Genomic DNA, 15,248 nt, shown 5'->3' on the forward strand with positions numbered 1-15,248 from the left:
GCGGTGGCTCTAAAACGTGGCTTGCCATTTGACGTTGTATGATATTGACTTGGATTCACAAATAGGCAAAATTAGTTGCAGACACATTGGCATATCTAACTTGAAATCAACTTATTGGAATTTCAGCAGTGCTGACTTAAAGCGATGTCTGTAGTAACTTAGTCTCATAGTATTCAGATGCTCTTCTAAGTAATCGACGATCTATCTATCTCCTCTAGATCTTGGCAACTGCCCGGTAGCAAGGATAGTCACCACGGTTCAGAGAATTTCGAAGCTCTCTGATCCGCTCCTCGGTCAACAGTAACGATGTAGGGAAGTCCTTTGGAAGCTTTTCTCCCAATATCATATATGCAGCAGCCTGACTAGAGCGGAACGCCTTGACCATACCAGTAGCATGATAATAGGCGCCGCAGACAAATTGATGGCTACATCCCGCGAAGGGAAGTGGTCCGATGAACGGAAGGCCGTCTTGGGTGAAGCTGACAATGCCGGACCAGGAGTGATCAATATTCGTAGCCGCATCCGCCTTCGGGTTTGAAATAGCCTCGAAAGGGAAGCCGCGCAGATGTGCGTGAGGTGCTAGATCAGTCACAGTGTCGTCGCCGGTCACGGTACGTCCTGTGCAGGCGCGGCCAGTGACGATGCCTCCGTCCTCACGTTGGATAAGGTAGTCGTAGTCTTTGCGTCCATAGCGATACCAGACAGAGTACTCCGGGACTGTTCCAAGAGGAGACTTTCCATTGCTGTCGGCTGCCCAGTGAGCCACATTTACACGGACTGGAGAGACGAAGGGCTGCATCTCGGGGAGAAGATAGCCCATCCAGGCGTTGGTAGCGTGGATGACCTTCTTGGCCTTGATGGTACCGCGCTTCGTCTTGACGGTAGCAAACTCCGCACCGTCGCGATCCTCTGTGGAATCCACAGCTGTGTTGGTCTGCATGTTGACCTTGTTTCCTCCGATGAGGTTCTCCCAGACCTTGGCGATCCACTTGTAAGGCCAGACAGAGCCTGCGGGGATGGTGATGGCTCCAACGCAGCGCTTCGATAGCTTCATCTGGTGCTGCAGAACATCTCTATCGGTATGAACGGTGTGAAGAGCGGCAAGGTGAGGTGCGTGCGCGCAAATGTCCTCTAGTGCCTTGAGGTCTTGTTCGAAAACTACCTGGTCGTAGTAGGCCTCAACACCAGTGGTGAGAACCAAATCACAGTCTGCGCCGTCTTCCTTCGTTGCTGCAGCGATGGCGTTCAGGTGACTTCGCTCAAATTCAGAGATCTTGATGGCCTCCTGGATTCCGAACTGGTGTTTCCGCTCGTTCCACATCGAGAAAAGCATTGTCTTGATGTGGCCTCCATTGCGGCCGGTAGCACCGGAGCAGAGAGTTCTAGCTTCGTGGACAACGGTCTTCAGGTCTGGCCTCTTTGCACAGAGAGTGCGGGCTAGGGTCATGCCGGAAATACCGGTGCCAATGATGAAGAGGTCGACAGGGTCTTGAGGCCATGGTGAAATGTGGTTGGCATAGGCGCTTGGGTTAACGTGCCAGTATGGCTTGGTCGAGTTGGTGCGAGGCAGGCCAGGGTTGACCACGCCTGGCGGGTAGATGCCTTCAAGTGCTCCAGACATTTCACGGCAGATATATCTGTTGATTCAAATGATCTCGGGAAAAGTGAAGAAGAAGCAGACCGAATGCACGGATGAAGAGGCGGCGACAGCGAAGGTAGGGGTAGACATATTGGTTGGTTCTTTACACATTGCACGATTAAGTAGTTAACCATGTTTTGGTGTATACCTAGACTGGCCTAATGTGCCATGAAGCTCAACATGGTGACCGTGCCAACATCAACCCGTTTTGGGAAGGTTTAATGAGACCTTTGGGCTCTCCACCAAGCAATTCTGGGCCGATCTCATCAACGGTGGGGCATAGCTGGACAACGGCATTTCGTGTTTTAGTTACCCCGCGTCACCCCTCCACTCTGCAGCTTATCTTCCTCAGCTTCGGCAATGGAATTCTAACACTTCTCATGCCAATCCACCCATTCGTTTGATAGTTTTCCGAATCTCCGCCGATATCTGCCCGGTCCCCGGAAAGGTGGAACCTGAAATGCTCGGAAGGAAACCCAAACTGAGGTGGTCTCTCAGCTCTATCCCAAAAGAGCCCATGAGGTCTCCGCAAGGTCTCTTCGTACTTTCTCTTCCCAGAAGGACACGTGCTAGTCCCAGTCTCCCAACATGTGCATGGTTCATTCACTCAACATGAAGCATGGAGGATAGAATTACACTAGTCGTCGCAAACTTTGGCGCACCCTGCTAGGCCGTTGGTTTATCGGTTTTGTGACCTTGGTTTGAGAACCCACTCGTGAATCTCGTAGAGAGCACATTATTATCGCAGCTACGCAACGACAGGCCAAAACTCTTTCACTTCTTCTCACTTTCACTTTCTCGTCATCATCATTTCTGTTGATCCAGTCTGCAAGATGGGTCATACAGTTCCAACCGTGAGTTATGTCTTCATTTGTCTCCGTCTCTTACCCAAACAGTGTATTCTAACCATGACGTAGTTGAAAGATGGCACTCTTTTCATCTAAAAGTGCCATATCGATGGCCAATGGACAGAAGCAGCCACGGGTCAGATTTTCGAAGTCCACGATCCCGCCACTGGCCAGTTGGTCGGAACATGTCCCGAGTGCGATGCGATAGATGCTGAATCGGCCATTCGCGCAGCCGAAAATGCGTTCGTCTCATTCTCGCAGCTCACCGGCCGACAGAGATCCAAAACACTAAGGAAGTGGTTCGATTTGACGGTGGAAAACCTCGATGATATTGCCATTCTTATTACGTGGGAAAGCGGGAAAGCTTTTGCGGACGCCAAGGTCGAGGCAGCATACGCCGCTAGCTTCCTCGAATGGTTTTCTGAAGAACAATGATGTTTTCTTCATTCTGCCCGTCGCTTTGGTGGTCGATCATCATGCTCTCAGATGGAGGGGCGATGAACGATACTCTAGGGGCTTTCCCTCCTCCTTTTGACGCCTCACCACCCGAACCTCTGGCTAAGCTCGCCATGTTTCTGTCATCTACTGGCGAGAACAACCCTGTGTCATGTTGGTGCCCTTCGTTCGCTTGGGACCGAGTCCGGCCTATATCTTCATCTCCAATGTCTCTTGCAATGTGGCGAACCTTTAAATTGGTAGGAAAACTTTTATCTTTGACAACATAACGAGGCCTCATGAAGCGTGACATTGACGTTCTGTCTGGAATCTCGATCCAGCTGCTACGCAAAAACGACGCAACCTTCTCGGTTTCGTCCTTGCAATCCTTTTGCTTAAGGATTTTCTTCACGGCATCCTATATCCAAAAGTTTAGTAATCCGACAAAACTTTGGAGGTGTGAAGTGTCAACTCCGGGCCGGGTCAGAAGGTCTCACCTCCATCTATGTAATCTAGCTGACGTTAATATGTCGCCTGACATATCATTCTCACGAAGAGTAACTCACGTTGCTTGCCGGTAGATGTATCCACGTAAAATCCGGACCAACTCTGAAGCTGGCACCAGAGACGTGAGGTGATGCTTGCTTGTGCGGATTGGGGTTGTACTCGAACTTCTGGAGTCTCTCAACGGTCTGTCGCACATTCTCCATCTGATCTGAGTCGTACAAGATCTCCTGCACATTTCGGAATTTGAAGAAGTTATTTTGAATAATGGCGGCGCGGAAGCGCTGAGAAGTCTCCTTCATAGGCTCAGTTTGCTCCGATAGGTCACACGGGCTGGCTCTTCTCTCGGCCTTCTCCGGATAAAGATAGTCCAAGATATCCTCCAAGTCTTTCAGATCTTTCAGGTCAGGGTCTCCATCTCTTGTTTGATCAGATGATTTCTGTTCCGCCTGCCGTCTTTGCCGGTCGGGCTCACTCGGCCGTCGTAGTGAGGCTTGTGTCTCTGCTCTTAACCTTCGAATTAAGCTCAAACCCAGCTCTCTGTCCTCGCCGACTGGGCTGGCCTCATTGCCCTTCTTGTTCAACCCTACTGCTCTAAGATAAGTCAGCAGCGCTCGAGGGAGACGAGCGTGAATTGCCCATTCAACCAATGAGCATCTGTGGGGATCAAAGTCCCCTCGTATCTTCCCGGCCTGTTTCAACTTCGTGAAAAGCTCCAAAGCAGTGGTGTGTCTCTCCAGGCGGCACACAGTCCAACACAGTGGCTCCTCGGCCTACTGAAGTGTTTGGTCTCGAGCAAAAAGTTCAATGAGGAATTGTACCAAACCTCTGCTTTCAGGAAATGGACAGTCTTTGTCCTTGTCGAAGCAAGAGTCAAACGCTGTCTCGCCACGAATGTTTGATTGTAGGATTCTTTCTGGTCGCATCAATTGAATCAGGCCTTTGGTGAGGTTCTCATCCCGTGGTACTGCAGCATTCATCGCGTGATGCAGTACCGTGTTCTCTCCCAAGTCGATCGCATTGATATCCGGGCCAAGCTTCAACAGCTCCGTAATGATATCCGAAGCCGTTGATGAGTTGCCAGAGGCGTCAACGAGCAGAGCTCCACCACAGAGAAGCATAACCGGCGTAATTCCATCCAAACCTGGCATATCGATAGCTGATTGGATATATTTTGGAGCTTGCCCTATCAAGTTGTGGAGCAGCTTTGCCACGATTTTGGGATAGTTCTGTCTCATGGCTGTCATCAAAGGTGTCCATTTCTCAAAGTCCACCATGCTGAGGCTCGCACCGACTTCTAGCAGGAGGTCAACGGCACTTTCAGTGCCATGATACACAGCCCTATTAAGCGGAGGCCATTCAGACTCCTTGTAGACCTCGTTGATGGACTGCTCATGCGGCTTAACGAGCTCTCTCAACAACCGGGATTTCAGGGGCCATCTGACAGCTCCATCGAGGGGATATTGTCCATCGTGACCTCTTTTGGCAGCATCAGCCCTGGCCCTCAGCAATGCTTCAATAATCGTCTCGTTACCAACATCGCAGGCTGCTTGCAAAGGCAACCACCCGGAGTCATCCTCGAGCTCAATGTCGGCCCCTGTCTGGGCAAGCCTAGCAGTCACGCCTTCAAACCCCTTCCAGATGGCGAGTAGAAGAGCGGCTTCCTTGGTATCCGGGCAGCGAATGTTGAGCAAAGGCTTCCATTCTTCTAGTTTTTCTTCAAGATCCTCTAAAGCGGATTCGTCATCAGCTGCCGTGTTAATCAGCTTGTGCAAGAGTGTCTCTTCATATTCGTGCTGCGCTTCGTCCGGAACATTCCCTTTCTGTGGCTCTATTAGCAAAATATCCTTGACCAACGGGTAGGTTACCAACCCTCCAATTGATTATATCTTCAAATATAGGAGATGTTATCTGGCCATCGTCTCTTCCGACATCGTCGTGGACAGTCTAAACATGTAGCAGCCCCAACGGTTCGATTCTAGGGGGACTATTTCTCTCATAATTGCCTCCAGTTGAAGAACCATGCACGGACATGGCTGCACATGGGAAAGGTGACGGAAGGTGAAATATTCAACCCTAACCAGCTGGGCTGCGGCAGTCTCTTAGATAAAGAACATCAGGCTACGGGCGTGCAAGAGACTAACGCGGACCCTCTCAGTCACTGCCAATCCATGCAGCCCTTTTGGAAATGAAATGCCGAGTAATATGCCCAGAACCGCCAAGGGGGGCACATCACAGCAGGCTCCTGATGCGTCACATTTTGTTCATTTCTGGGCCGTTCATTGGCCAGCCTTCTCCCAAATCATGGTCTAAATGCGAAAAAGATGTGCGATCTGATCTCGGCCTGCCTTTTTAGTTAAAATGTTGAGTACTAGCGTCGCTCTGTCTTACGAAAGCCAGTTTCGTCTGTCCGAGCCTTGCATGCTGCCCCAGACGAGTTCTCAGTTGGTCCATGACAGCATGATGGCTGCCACATCGCCCAACCGTCTACCTAGGTTTCTCTTGCGACTAATTACTACCTCTAAAATCTTGCTCCCTTGAAATGAATCAGATATTGAACTATCTCTGGTGGCAATTAGTGTGTGTGTGTGTGTGTGTGTATCTGTGTGTGTTATTCTACGCCGATGCGTCCCTATTGCATATGGCAAAGGGCGTCCAACAGTCATGGAACTTTGCCTATTAAACATAGAGAGAGGTCAAATGTAGGTGCGAAGGGACCATCAACGATAGGTGTTTCCGCATTTCAGACCCGAGGTTTGGTTGCTTTAATGTCACTTGCGATAAGGTACCGCTACCCATGTTGACGCCGTGTATCTCGAGCCCGTCAGCTATGTCGCTTATTTCCGTGTTCACGCAAGTTTGGCTTGCAACCATGGAGGTACCATGATGTTGGCTTGTCTATCGAGTTCACACATTCTAGACATTCAATCATCATCATCGTCATCATCCTTCTTTCCACCAACGCCACTACCAACCTTCTTCTTATCATCATCGTCGTCATCACCACCATCCTTGAAAGCATTCGGCGTTGCAGCGACCGCCTTGGCCGAGCCTGCTACCGGTTGCCCAGCAGTCGCAGCCACCGCCGCAAACTGCGCCGTTCTCGCATTCCCCAACCTCGCAGTAAACGGCCCAAACCCACGCTCGTGAAATCCAAGATTCGCCCCGGGATCGCTCGGGTTCCTGACTGCCTTCTCAGACAGCGCCCATCCCATAACCGCGTTCGCATTCGTAGCCTCCGGGCCCAGTCCCAATGTTGTATCGAGGCAGTTTTCGCAGAGGAAGGTGTACGTGAGAGATGTGGCGTTGACGGAAACGCTTTCGGCGATTGGTCGAACGGCAAAGTTGCCTTTGACTTCGGGCGGGTTATCTTCGTCGGTTGCCTGCCGGAAAGAAGCCATCACGCCGCCAGCACCATCCGGCCATGCGGCTAGGATAAAGTTGCCCTCCATTTCGCCGGTCAAGCCCATGGCGCCCCATCCGGCGCCGTTGACGAGAGGAAAGGAGAGTTGTCCGATGAAAGACCCGGCTCCGGCGCTCCCGTTCTGCTCCGGGAGGGCCATGGCGAAGGCGAATGATGTTCGGGCACCGAAGAAGCGCTCCATGTTCAGGCCGGTGGCCTGGTCCACGAACGGAGCGCTCTGTTGAGCGGGGGTTGAAGTGGCATCGTCGCCTGCCAAGGTGATTGTGACGATGGAGAAGAAGAAGAGGGCGGAGATGAAGAGTTTTGAAGAGAGGAGGCGAGATCGGAGGGGGAGTGTTTGTGATGCCATGGTGACTCAAGTGGGGTTATGTGATAGAGCCTTTGTCTAGAATTGAGTGATTACAATTGAAAACTCGGCGGCCCGCGCTGGAACGAAACGAATCTAACGATGCGAGAACGAAGGCGCTGGAGGGCTGTAGACTCTACACGAAACCAAAGACCGCGAGATCTCCATCACTATTTATCAACTCGAAGTCTATAAGGTCTATCTACCCCTCATCTCAATTTTTGCCAAGAAGCCATCGCGATGTGACAGCTTCGTCTCATTCCCGCCCAATGACCGGCGTGGTGAGGCCATGTTTAGGCTTAGATTAGCAGCTACCCAAACAGCCATCAGATAATGAAAACTGCAACCGGCCCCCGTTCGGTGGGAAGTTGGCTAACTTTGGCGAGGAAACCCGGGGGATTTTCTCGGCTGCTATTAATAAACGGACCAAAGAGAGAAGGTGGTGCGGCAGGTTTTGGCGACACACTTCATGTCAAGGTGTCTGACAGCTGAGTCGTTTCGAATTGCCTGGGGTGGGGGCTGGTCGCGCATCAACGGCGGTGCGCAGCCAATTGGACGGGGTTGGCCCTGAACCCCTTGCTGTTTCATGGCGTGAAAAATCGCGAATAGCTTCAATACGAGGTGGAGGATGATGGATTGGATTATTTGCTGGATATGCGGAGGAGGCAGGCTATTCGTTGTGGTACTCTTCTAAGTCTGGTTCCGAGGTCGAGTTGCGAGACTCCGCGGGTAGTCGACACTAGGTGGGGTTTCAAAAGAACTTCCACCCGCGTCGGCAAGAGATGCTACAACTTGTGAAAGCTAGGATCTCTTGAGTTGCATCATAGTTGAGAGAGTTATGACCCCCATTTTGAGATTTCCACGTGAAGCCCCCGCCAAGATCATCAAAGACGTCGACTGGAACTGCCCAGGCTTGGAGGCTTGGAGTCTAACAGTTGCGCCACGCTTTCGGGATCGCGTCGACTTATGAGTTTTTGACATTGAGTCTTGGCAACGGAAGATGCAACTTGAGAACATCAACCGTCCATCTTATGGCATATTTTCCACTTTCATCGACAATGCATCACGGAGGCAGCCCTGCGTTCAATGAGCGGCAACGTGCTCGCGTGCCCTCTTACCCCTTCAGGTCGCAGAAACTCGGTAAAGTTCCACCAACACCCTGCCAGCGGGGGAATAAACTATTCAAAGATCTCCGGGCCTAAGAATAGCGTTCCGCCAGCGGCCGTCCGGCCACCTTCGGGGATGGAACGGAATTGAAAAGAACGCTCGACAGGAATAAGAATAAAGATCAAAATAAAAGCCGCCGCGTTTGGAATGAGGGTCGCGACGTTTAGGGCTGTCCAATGGGGTCGGGTCTCATGTCATCTCAACCGCTATCATTAGGTGCTGCCAGCGCTGTTAGGAGGAACAGGGGGTTCGTGGTTAGGTGCCCTGTCGGCTGGGGTTCCCCTCGCGCAGGCTGGGGTTGCCCCGTTCGTCTGATCGGCTCAGGGGTCAGAGGGCCACCAATCGACTGTTCTTGCCTGTCGTCTCTGGGATTGGACGTTTTGTCGATCTTGGCGCGGACGACTCGGGTATTTCGGATTCGTTACTAGGTGTGTTTGGTCTGGCCAAGCAATTTTGGGGTTGTATTCGGTTATGAGGCACGCTGGTAGCGATGTTTGTGGACCGTGACCTACGTGTGTGATTGATAATACGGTGAGGCCTCTGTGCAAGTTGGAGGAGGCATGTTCAATGACAGCCTAACGCAAGACCACAGGAAAACGACTCCGGCAGGTTGAAGGAGTAGACTCTGAAAAATTAGTGATCAGTCCCTCCACGTGAAATGGTTTCATCAAAGGTCAGAACGATGATGTGCCATCTGCTACAACTTCTCACACATTGTATGCGGCCTCGACGAGGTTGAGACTACTTGAGGTATCGTTGCCCGCACCCCAAAACAAATTAGAATACAGAGAGTGACATCCAGATAGAACTAGTACAGCTTCACAATCGTGGATATGAGGCGATTAGTATTCATATGTGAACAGAAGCTTGGGTTCACGATTCTCAGACAACCGGTGTGTCTAGGTGGATTTCGCGTAATATTTCCATGGGACATGCCACGCTGAGGGGATTGCCAAAGGTCATATGGGGCTGGTACGAGTTTCTATGTAGAAGTCTACAAGCAGATCGGATTAGAGCCTTCCGTCTGATGAGACGACACCCCAGAACTTGTCAGTCTCAACTAGAGTGATGACCAGGGAGAGGCAGTGCCCCCTTCAGCAGACTGAACCATTAGCCACCCTTCTTACTATCAACGAGCAAACCCTCAGGTTTCCCTCGGAGTGAATGCTTGGGTGTTGACGCCAAGGGAGTGACTTAGTTCGTGGTGAAAACAGATCTTCCGCTGTTCCCCTCGGCTAATGTCGCGATTAATAAATGCTACTCACCGCTTTACAGTTATATTCCACAGTATTTATGAATGAGTTGTGCTATCCGGGCGTACCACTACCTACCTCTTAGAGTGGTGTTATTCATATCGTCCTATCATCAGTATCCACCCAAACAGCAAAGCCTTTATGAAGTCCGGTTTCTGAGGCAATAAAATGTCCAGCAAGCAGGCTTGATAAACCTAATGCAACAGCACGATGAGTATCCTTGTTCTTCCGTTTGTCGGCGCTAGAAATGGGCTCCGCATCTTGAAGGGCCCAGACTCATAGAACATAATCTAGCACACCGCCATCCTGAACATCCCCGCCTCAAGGCGGGCTCATTAGATTGAGGCGTTGTGGCAGAGTGGTCTAATGCGCAAGACTAGAAATCTTGTTCCTTCGGGAGCGTCTGTTCGAATCAGGCCAACGTCGAATTACTTTTTGCGCTTCCCGTCTCGAGGCGTTGTTTGTTTTTGTTCCGGTTCATGGTCTTCCCTCTCTGAAAGAACATGCCAGATTCTGCTTTTGGAAAATTTGTGTTGTGGGGCCGGGTTGAGACACCGCAACGGCGCGCTGCTGAGAGGGGCTCGCAATTGGGAGCCGGCCGGAGTGAAAAGTGGGACGCCGTCTTACACCGGCCCCTGCCTCGTGCTTCCCCGGGATACCTCGCATCGCAGACTGCAAAGACACGGCTCTTCCTGCTCTAACCTCGAATTTGAGTGACTCAACTCAGAGACGCCACTGTGCAAGGCATCGCGCCCATCTCAACCCCTGCGCAAGCAACCTTCCTCGTGTCTCCCATCCAACCTGGAGATCTCACACAGCACGCCCTATCCCACAACACAAAATCAGCCTTACACCACCACGAAAACGCCCAGTCACCCGTCACCGTCTATCAAAATTCAATCTGGACGGCATGACTCAATCCCGCCTTGCCAACTCCCACTCCCAGCCGTGCCAACACATACCCTCCTCCGTCTCGATCAACCCTCACCACACATCCCGTCGATCATTTTCTCGTCAAATCAAGCTTAACTCTTGTCCCCAGCTAACCTCGTCTAATCACCGACCCAAACACCAGCTCAGCCGCAATGCTCCCCTCGCCCCGCGATGTCGACAAGGGTCCAATCGCCCATCAAACGCCGCTAACGAGCGCCTCTCATCTCCGTGCCGCTGTCCAATTCGTCCGCGACCCTCAGCCGCACGCGCCGGCGCCGTTAGGGGCGTCCATCACTTCCCCTCACCAAAACCATGCTTGTCTTCACTACACGAATGCAAAATAAGCATTCGGGGCTAAGGTTCGTCCGGGCCAAGATAAGCATAACGAAATGAAGGCTGTCAGTCGCTCAAATCGCCCGGCTTGGTAGAGGGGAGGAACAGCCTGCTTGTAACGTGTTGAGTGAGCTGAAGTCTGTTGCTGGGGTCGACTGCTTGTCATTTCTTGGCGGGGCTTTCTTGGCTTCAGCTTTGGATGTTTCTGCCTTGAAGAAGTGTAACGCTGTGATGTCTGGTGATTTGAAGGTAGGACAGAAACGTCGAGATATGCGGTGCCTACATTCGTTGAATCGGTACCCCATGCCGCACTCGTATACTCACAGAAACTGCTCCCCCGACAGACCACCTCAGTCAAAGAAGGCAACACCGCATCATATTAAACAAACCTCGTGAAAACAAGGTACAATGTGGCAAACGTCCCTGCGTCCCTAGCCCTCAGCCCACCCGTCACCCCCAGTAGCCTGATTCCTCGCCCACCACCGCACCCGCGAACGCGAAAGGAAGCCAGCTCGTCTATCATCGCGCCTCATGGCGTTTCCTAGCGTCGTCCGGGGTCACACAGAAATCTCCCGTTAACCTCCCCCGGCCCATGTAGGCTGATTTCCCAAGCAAGGGGCCCAGGGGTATCTTCACACTCAAGGCTCCCCGTTCAACATCGTTGTAAGTACAATACTCGGATCTCTTTCACCATCAGATATATATACCTTCTCCTCATTCCCCATAACTCCCCTCCCAAGGCCACCTCACCAACACCAACACCCACAATGCTGCTCAACTCCCTCCTCCTATCAACGGGCCTGGCCCTCGCCCTCGCCGACTCCTCCTCCCCCTACCTCGGCTCCCAATCCTCCTCCTCCTCCTCCTCCGCGTCCAACCCCTTCCTCCTCCCAGGCGGCCTCGGCTCCTCCGCCATCTCCCTCGGCGCCGTCGCCTCCACCTGCGACATCGGCTACAAACCCTGCGACGGCAAATGCATCCCCACCCTCGGCACGTGCTGCAACACCGGCAGCGGCGGCTACTGCGAGGCCACGAAAGTCTGCGTCTCCGGCGGCTGCTGCCCCATCGGCAAGACCTGCTCCGGCGCCCCGTCCGGGTGTTCGTCGGGTAAAGTCCTCTGCAACGGCTTCTGTATCCCCTCCGGCACGGTGTGCTGCTCTGATGGCGGGTACTGTGATGCCGGGGAGACGTGTACATCTGACGGGTTCTGTTCGAAAGGTAGTGGGGGAGGTGGTGGTGGGGGGCAGTGTGCGAGCGGGCAGACGGCGTGCGGGACGGGATGCATGCCGGTGGGACAGGTGTGTTGTAGCACCTACTTCTGTGATGCCGGGGAGACCTGCGCGGGTGATAAGAAGTGCAACAAGGGATCTGGCGGCGGAGGAGGAGGCGGGAGCCAGTGTGCGGCGGGACAGACGGTGTGCGGCGCGGGATGTATGCCCTCCGGCCAGACGTGCTGCAATACGTACTACTGCTTCTCGGGGCAGACTTGCGCGGGCAACAAGAAGTGCAATGGCCCAGGAGGTGGAGGTGGAGGCGGCGGTGGTGGTGGCGGAGGGGATGATGGTACTACTTCGACGAGGTTGATTGCGACGACGCGGCTTCGCTCTGCTACGACTACCTTTGACGATACCCCGAGCACTACGATGTTGGGCGGTGGTGATGATGATACCAGCAGCAGCACAACCTCTACGCGGGCTCTTGCCAGCGGCACCAGCGCCAGCACCAGCACCAGGGCGACACTTACGAATGCTGCGCCGACGGCAGCAACAACCGGAGGTGGCAGCACAGCCGGCGCGGCTGCGATGGGTGTCGCCGGCGCCGTCTTGATTGTTGGACTGTTGGCTGCTGCGCAGTTGGTCATCTGAGAATGGTAGGAAAGGGCTTCACTTCTGGGGATGTGTAACGAAATGTCATGATTCGACCAAAGACCAATCAATCTATAATATGAATGTAATACCCTCACGTTCATCACGCATGCTGCCAACGCCAGATTTCCAGCCTTTGATCCGGAACGCCAAACTTTTTTGTGTGCCGGTTTCAATGCGAGGGCGCCGTGTGAGTGCTACCAAAAGCAATGCCGCCTGCGCCTGTGAATGTGTCCCGAAAACAGAGAATAAGTAGTCTTACAAACACCTGGCCCGCATCCATTCAACATTGCGGAGCCCGAGGTTGAGCCCGTTGCTGGCCCACCACTTGCGCACCGGCTCCTGGTCGCCGATGCTGTCCTCCAAAGCCTCCTCGATATCGCACGTTCGGTATTCGACGCGCTGTTTCCGTCCTTCCATGCCGTCCAGTTCGCCGTAGGCAAACTTGCGCCACCACTCGAGCACGCCGATGTGCTGGTGGATCGTCGGCTGCACGAGCACCTCGCCGTCGAATGTGAGTTTGTCGTCTCCCTTGAGCTTGCGCCAAAGCTCGAGGACGTCGACCTGGCCCCACCGTGAGGCAATCTTTGCTACACCGTCACCGTGGGCGATGGGGATGCCGGAAGCCATCCACCATTTGATAACATCAACCTGGCCATGCTGAGCAGCCCACAGCAGAGCTTTGCCAGGACGCAAGACGATTCTTTCATCCTGTGCCGCAGCATCCCTCCACCATTCAAGGACCAGCAGATGTCCCTTTCCGCTGGCTTGCTCCAAGGCGGCCTCGGTGAAACGCAGAGGCAAACCGGAGTGCCGCCACCACCAGTCGAGTACTTGGATAAAACCCATCTTGGAAGCACCGTCGACAGCCTCGGCGTCGTACGACTGTTGGTGCTTGCCTCTGAAGTATTTGCTCTCCTTCCAGTAATCTAAGACATCCGGGCGACCAAAATAGGCCGAGGCCTTGGTCGGGAGAACTTTGCCATCGAAAGCGTGCTTGAAGAGGTCGGGGCGGTTGGCCTCCATCCATTTGAGCACGTCGATGAGTGAAAACTTGATAAGAAGCCCAACCACAAGGGCGGGCAAGTCGTGCAGTGTAGGGGGCGATTGGAGGAGCTTCTTGCAGATGGCAGTCGTGTCGCAGGTGAGGACAAGCCATTCTAGCTCGTGCTCGTAGACCTTGATCGGATCTCGCGAATCTTTCGGCTGCAATGTCCAAGGATGCGGCATTGGTAGGTTCGTAAAGATTCCCAAGGCCTGCGCGAGTTCCCAATCGCCAGCATAGTCCAGAATGATGGTCCAAATTTCGGGAGGCAAGTTAGAGTAGACCCGCGGATCCCCAGTCGCCAGGTACCCAAGGTGAGTGACAACGTCGACGTCCCGGCCGAGGCCGAGGAGGTCGGCCTGGTTCTTGATGATGCCCAACACATCGTTGAATCCATTCCAGTTGACAATCCGCTTCGGGTTCTTCGGTGATCCGTCGTAGTGCCACAGAATCGGGGTCATGGCGCGTATCCAAGTCCACTTGCTGTTGATCTTGTTGAGCTGCCGTTTTGTGACGGGGTTCTCCCACATATGTGTGCTCATGCCGGGCACCAGGAGGATCTTCTTGGCAGTATCCCACCCCCTCAGTACCTCGAGAAGGAACGTATCGGCAATGCCCGCCATCATCTTGGAAATGTTATCCGCGTCGATAGGGGCCAAGACCATGAGATCGGCCCACTCGACCAGCTCGAAGGCTTGCTGGCGGTAAAACTCTACATCGTCGGCGTCGGTGTCGGCGGCGCGCACTGGAGGCAGGGGAGGACACATGGATCGGTTCTGCATGGTAATAACGGTCTGGCTCAATCGGGGGACGGTATCGTCGACGATGGCGCGCATCTCGATGGCGGAGCTCTTGGAGAGCCGCACGACGAGGGCTTGAGCCCATGATATGTCGCGGGGGCCGGTGGCGGCGACCAAAAGGTGAAGTTTACGGTCGCGTGGCTTGAAATGGAGGGAGGAGGACGAGGAAGCGCTCCTCGTTATACGGAGTGGCAGGGGGTCGGGAGGGTCCATGGCAGCATGCTGGAGCGACAGTCGGACAAGAAAGTGACGAAGGCTGGCCGTTTCGGCGGCGTGTTTGAAAGGTCGGCTCGGAACGTCGACGGCAGATATGACTGTCGTCGTGCAGCGGGCGCTTTCGAATGAGGTTTGGTGGTAAATTTGCCTTGTGTCGGCGAGTTGAAGATTGAAGGCGGGTTATCGAGAGACGAGATCTGGGGCTTCGGGTACGATCGGGAGAACGAAGAACCGGAAAAAAAAGAGTCGGTGAAGGCGGTCGGCGAACGGGTCAAGGTCGAGTATCAATAAGGCCTTATTGCAAGGTGAATGCGCAGGAATAATCGCAGTGTCTGTCGGTCTGGGAGGCGTTGTTGCGTCGGTCGTTGGTGGTGTGGTGTTTGTGGTTGGTTTGCAGCAGCAAGCAGGGTAGCGTTGGGTATGTGTGCAGGGCAGCAGTT

At 53.5% G+C, this 15,248-nt stretch overlaps 4 protein-coding genes across 4 annotated transcripts; 1 reads left to right on the top strand and 3 right to left on the bottom strand.

Moving 5' to 3' along the window:
• Positions 1 to 214: 214 nt before the first annotated feature.
• ordL-4 (putative oxidoreductase OrdL) lies at positions 215 to 1,621 on the bottom strand (the record flags this gene model as incomplete). The annotated part of the gene is made up of 1 exon (XM_037319022.1): positions 215 to 1,621. One exon carries the CDS (start codon positions 1,619 to 1,621, stop codon positions 215 to 217), a length of 1,407 nt encoding a protein of 468 aa, XP_037183242.1.
• A 1,804-nt stretch (positions 1,622 to 3,425) lies between these two features.
• On the bottom strand, positions 3,426 to 7,199 carry warA-0 (Homeobox protein Wariai; the record flags this gene model as incomplete). The annotated part of the gene is made up of 4 exons (XM_037319023.1): positions 3,426 to 3,434; positions 3,489 to 4,020; positions 4,204 to 5,249; positions 6,402 to 7,199. 4 exons carry the CDS (start codon positions 7,197 to 7,199, stop codon positions 3,426 to 3,428), a joined length of 2,385 nt encoding a protein of 794 aa, XP_037183241.1.
• A 4,450-nt stretch (positions 7,200 to 11,649) lies between these two features.
• Positions 11,650 to 12,747, top strand: CGCA056_v003768 (uncharacterized protein; the record flags this gene model as incomplete). The annotated part of the gene is made up of 1 exon (XM_037319024.1): positions 11,650 to 12,747. The coding sequence occupies one exon, from the start codon at positions 11,650 to 11,652 to the stop codon at positions 12,745 to 12,747; it is 1,098 nt and encodes a 365-aa protein (XP_037183240.1).
• Positions 12,748 to 13,005: 258 nt separating this feature from the next.
• On the bottom strand, positions 13,006 to 14,805 carry MIMI_L696 (Uncharacterized protein; the record flags this gene model as incomplete). The annotated part of the gene is made up of 1 exon (XM_037319025.1): positions 13,006 to 14,805. One exon carries the CDS (start codon positions 14,803 to 14,805, stop codon positions 13,006 to 13,008), a length of 1,800 nt encoding a protein of 599 aa, XP_037183239.1.
• Between the last annotated feature and the right edge of the window lie 443 nt (positions 14,806 to 15,248).

This window comes from Colletotrichum aenigma (assembly GCF_013390185.1).
Source record: "Colletotrichum aenigma strain Cg56 chromosome Unknown KSG_Cg56_contig02, whole genome shotgun sequence".
Taxonomy (NCBI): Eukaryota; Fungi; Ascomycota; class Sordariomycetes; order Glomerellales; family Glomerellaceae; genus Colletotrichum; species Colletotrichum aenigma.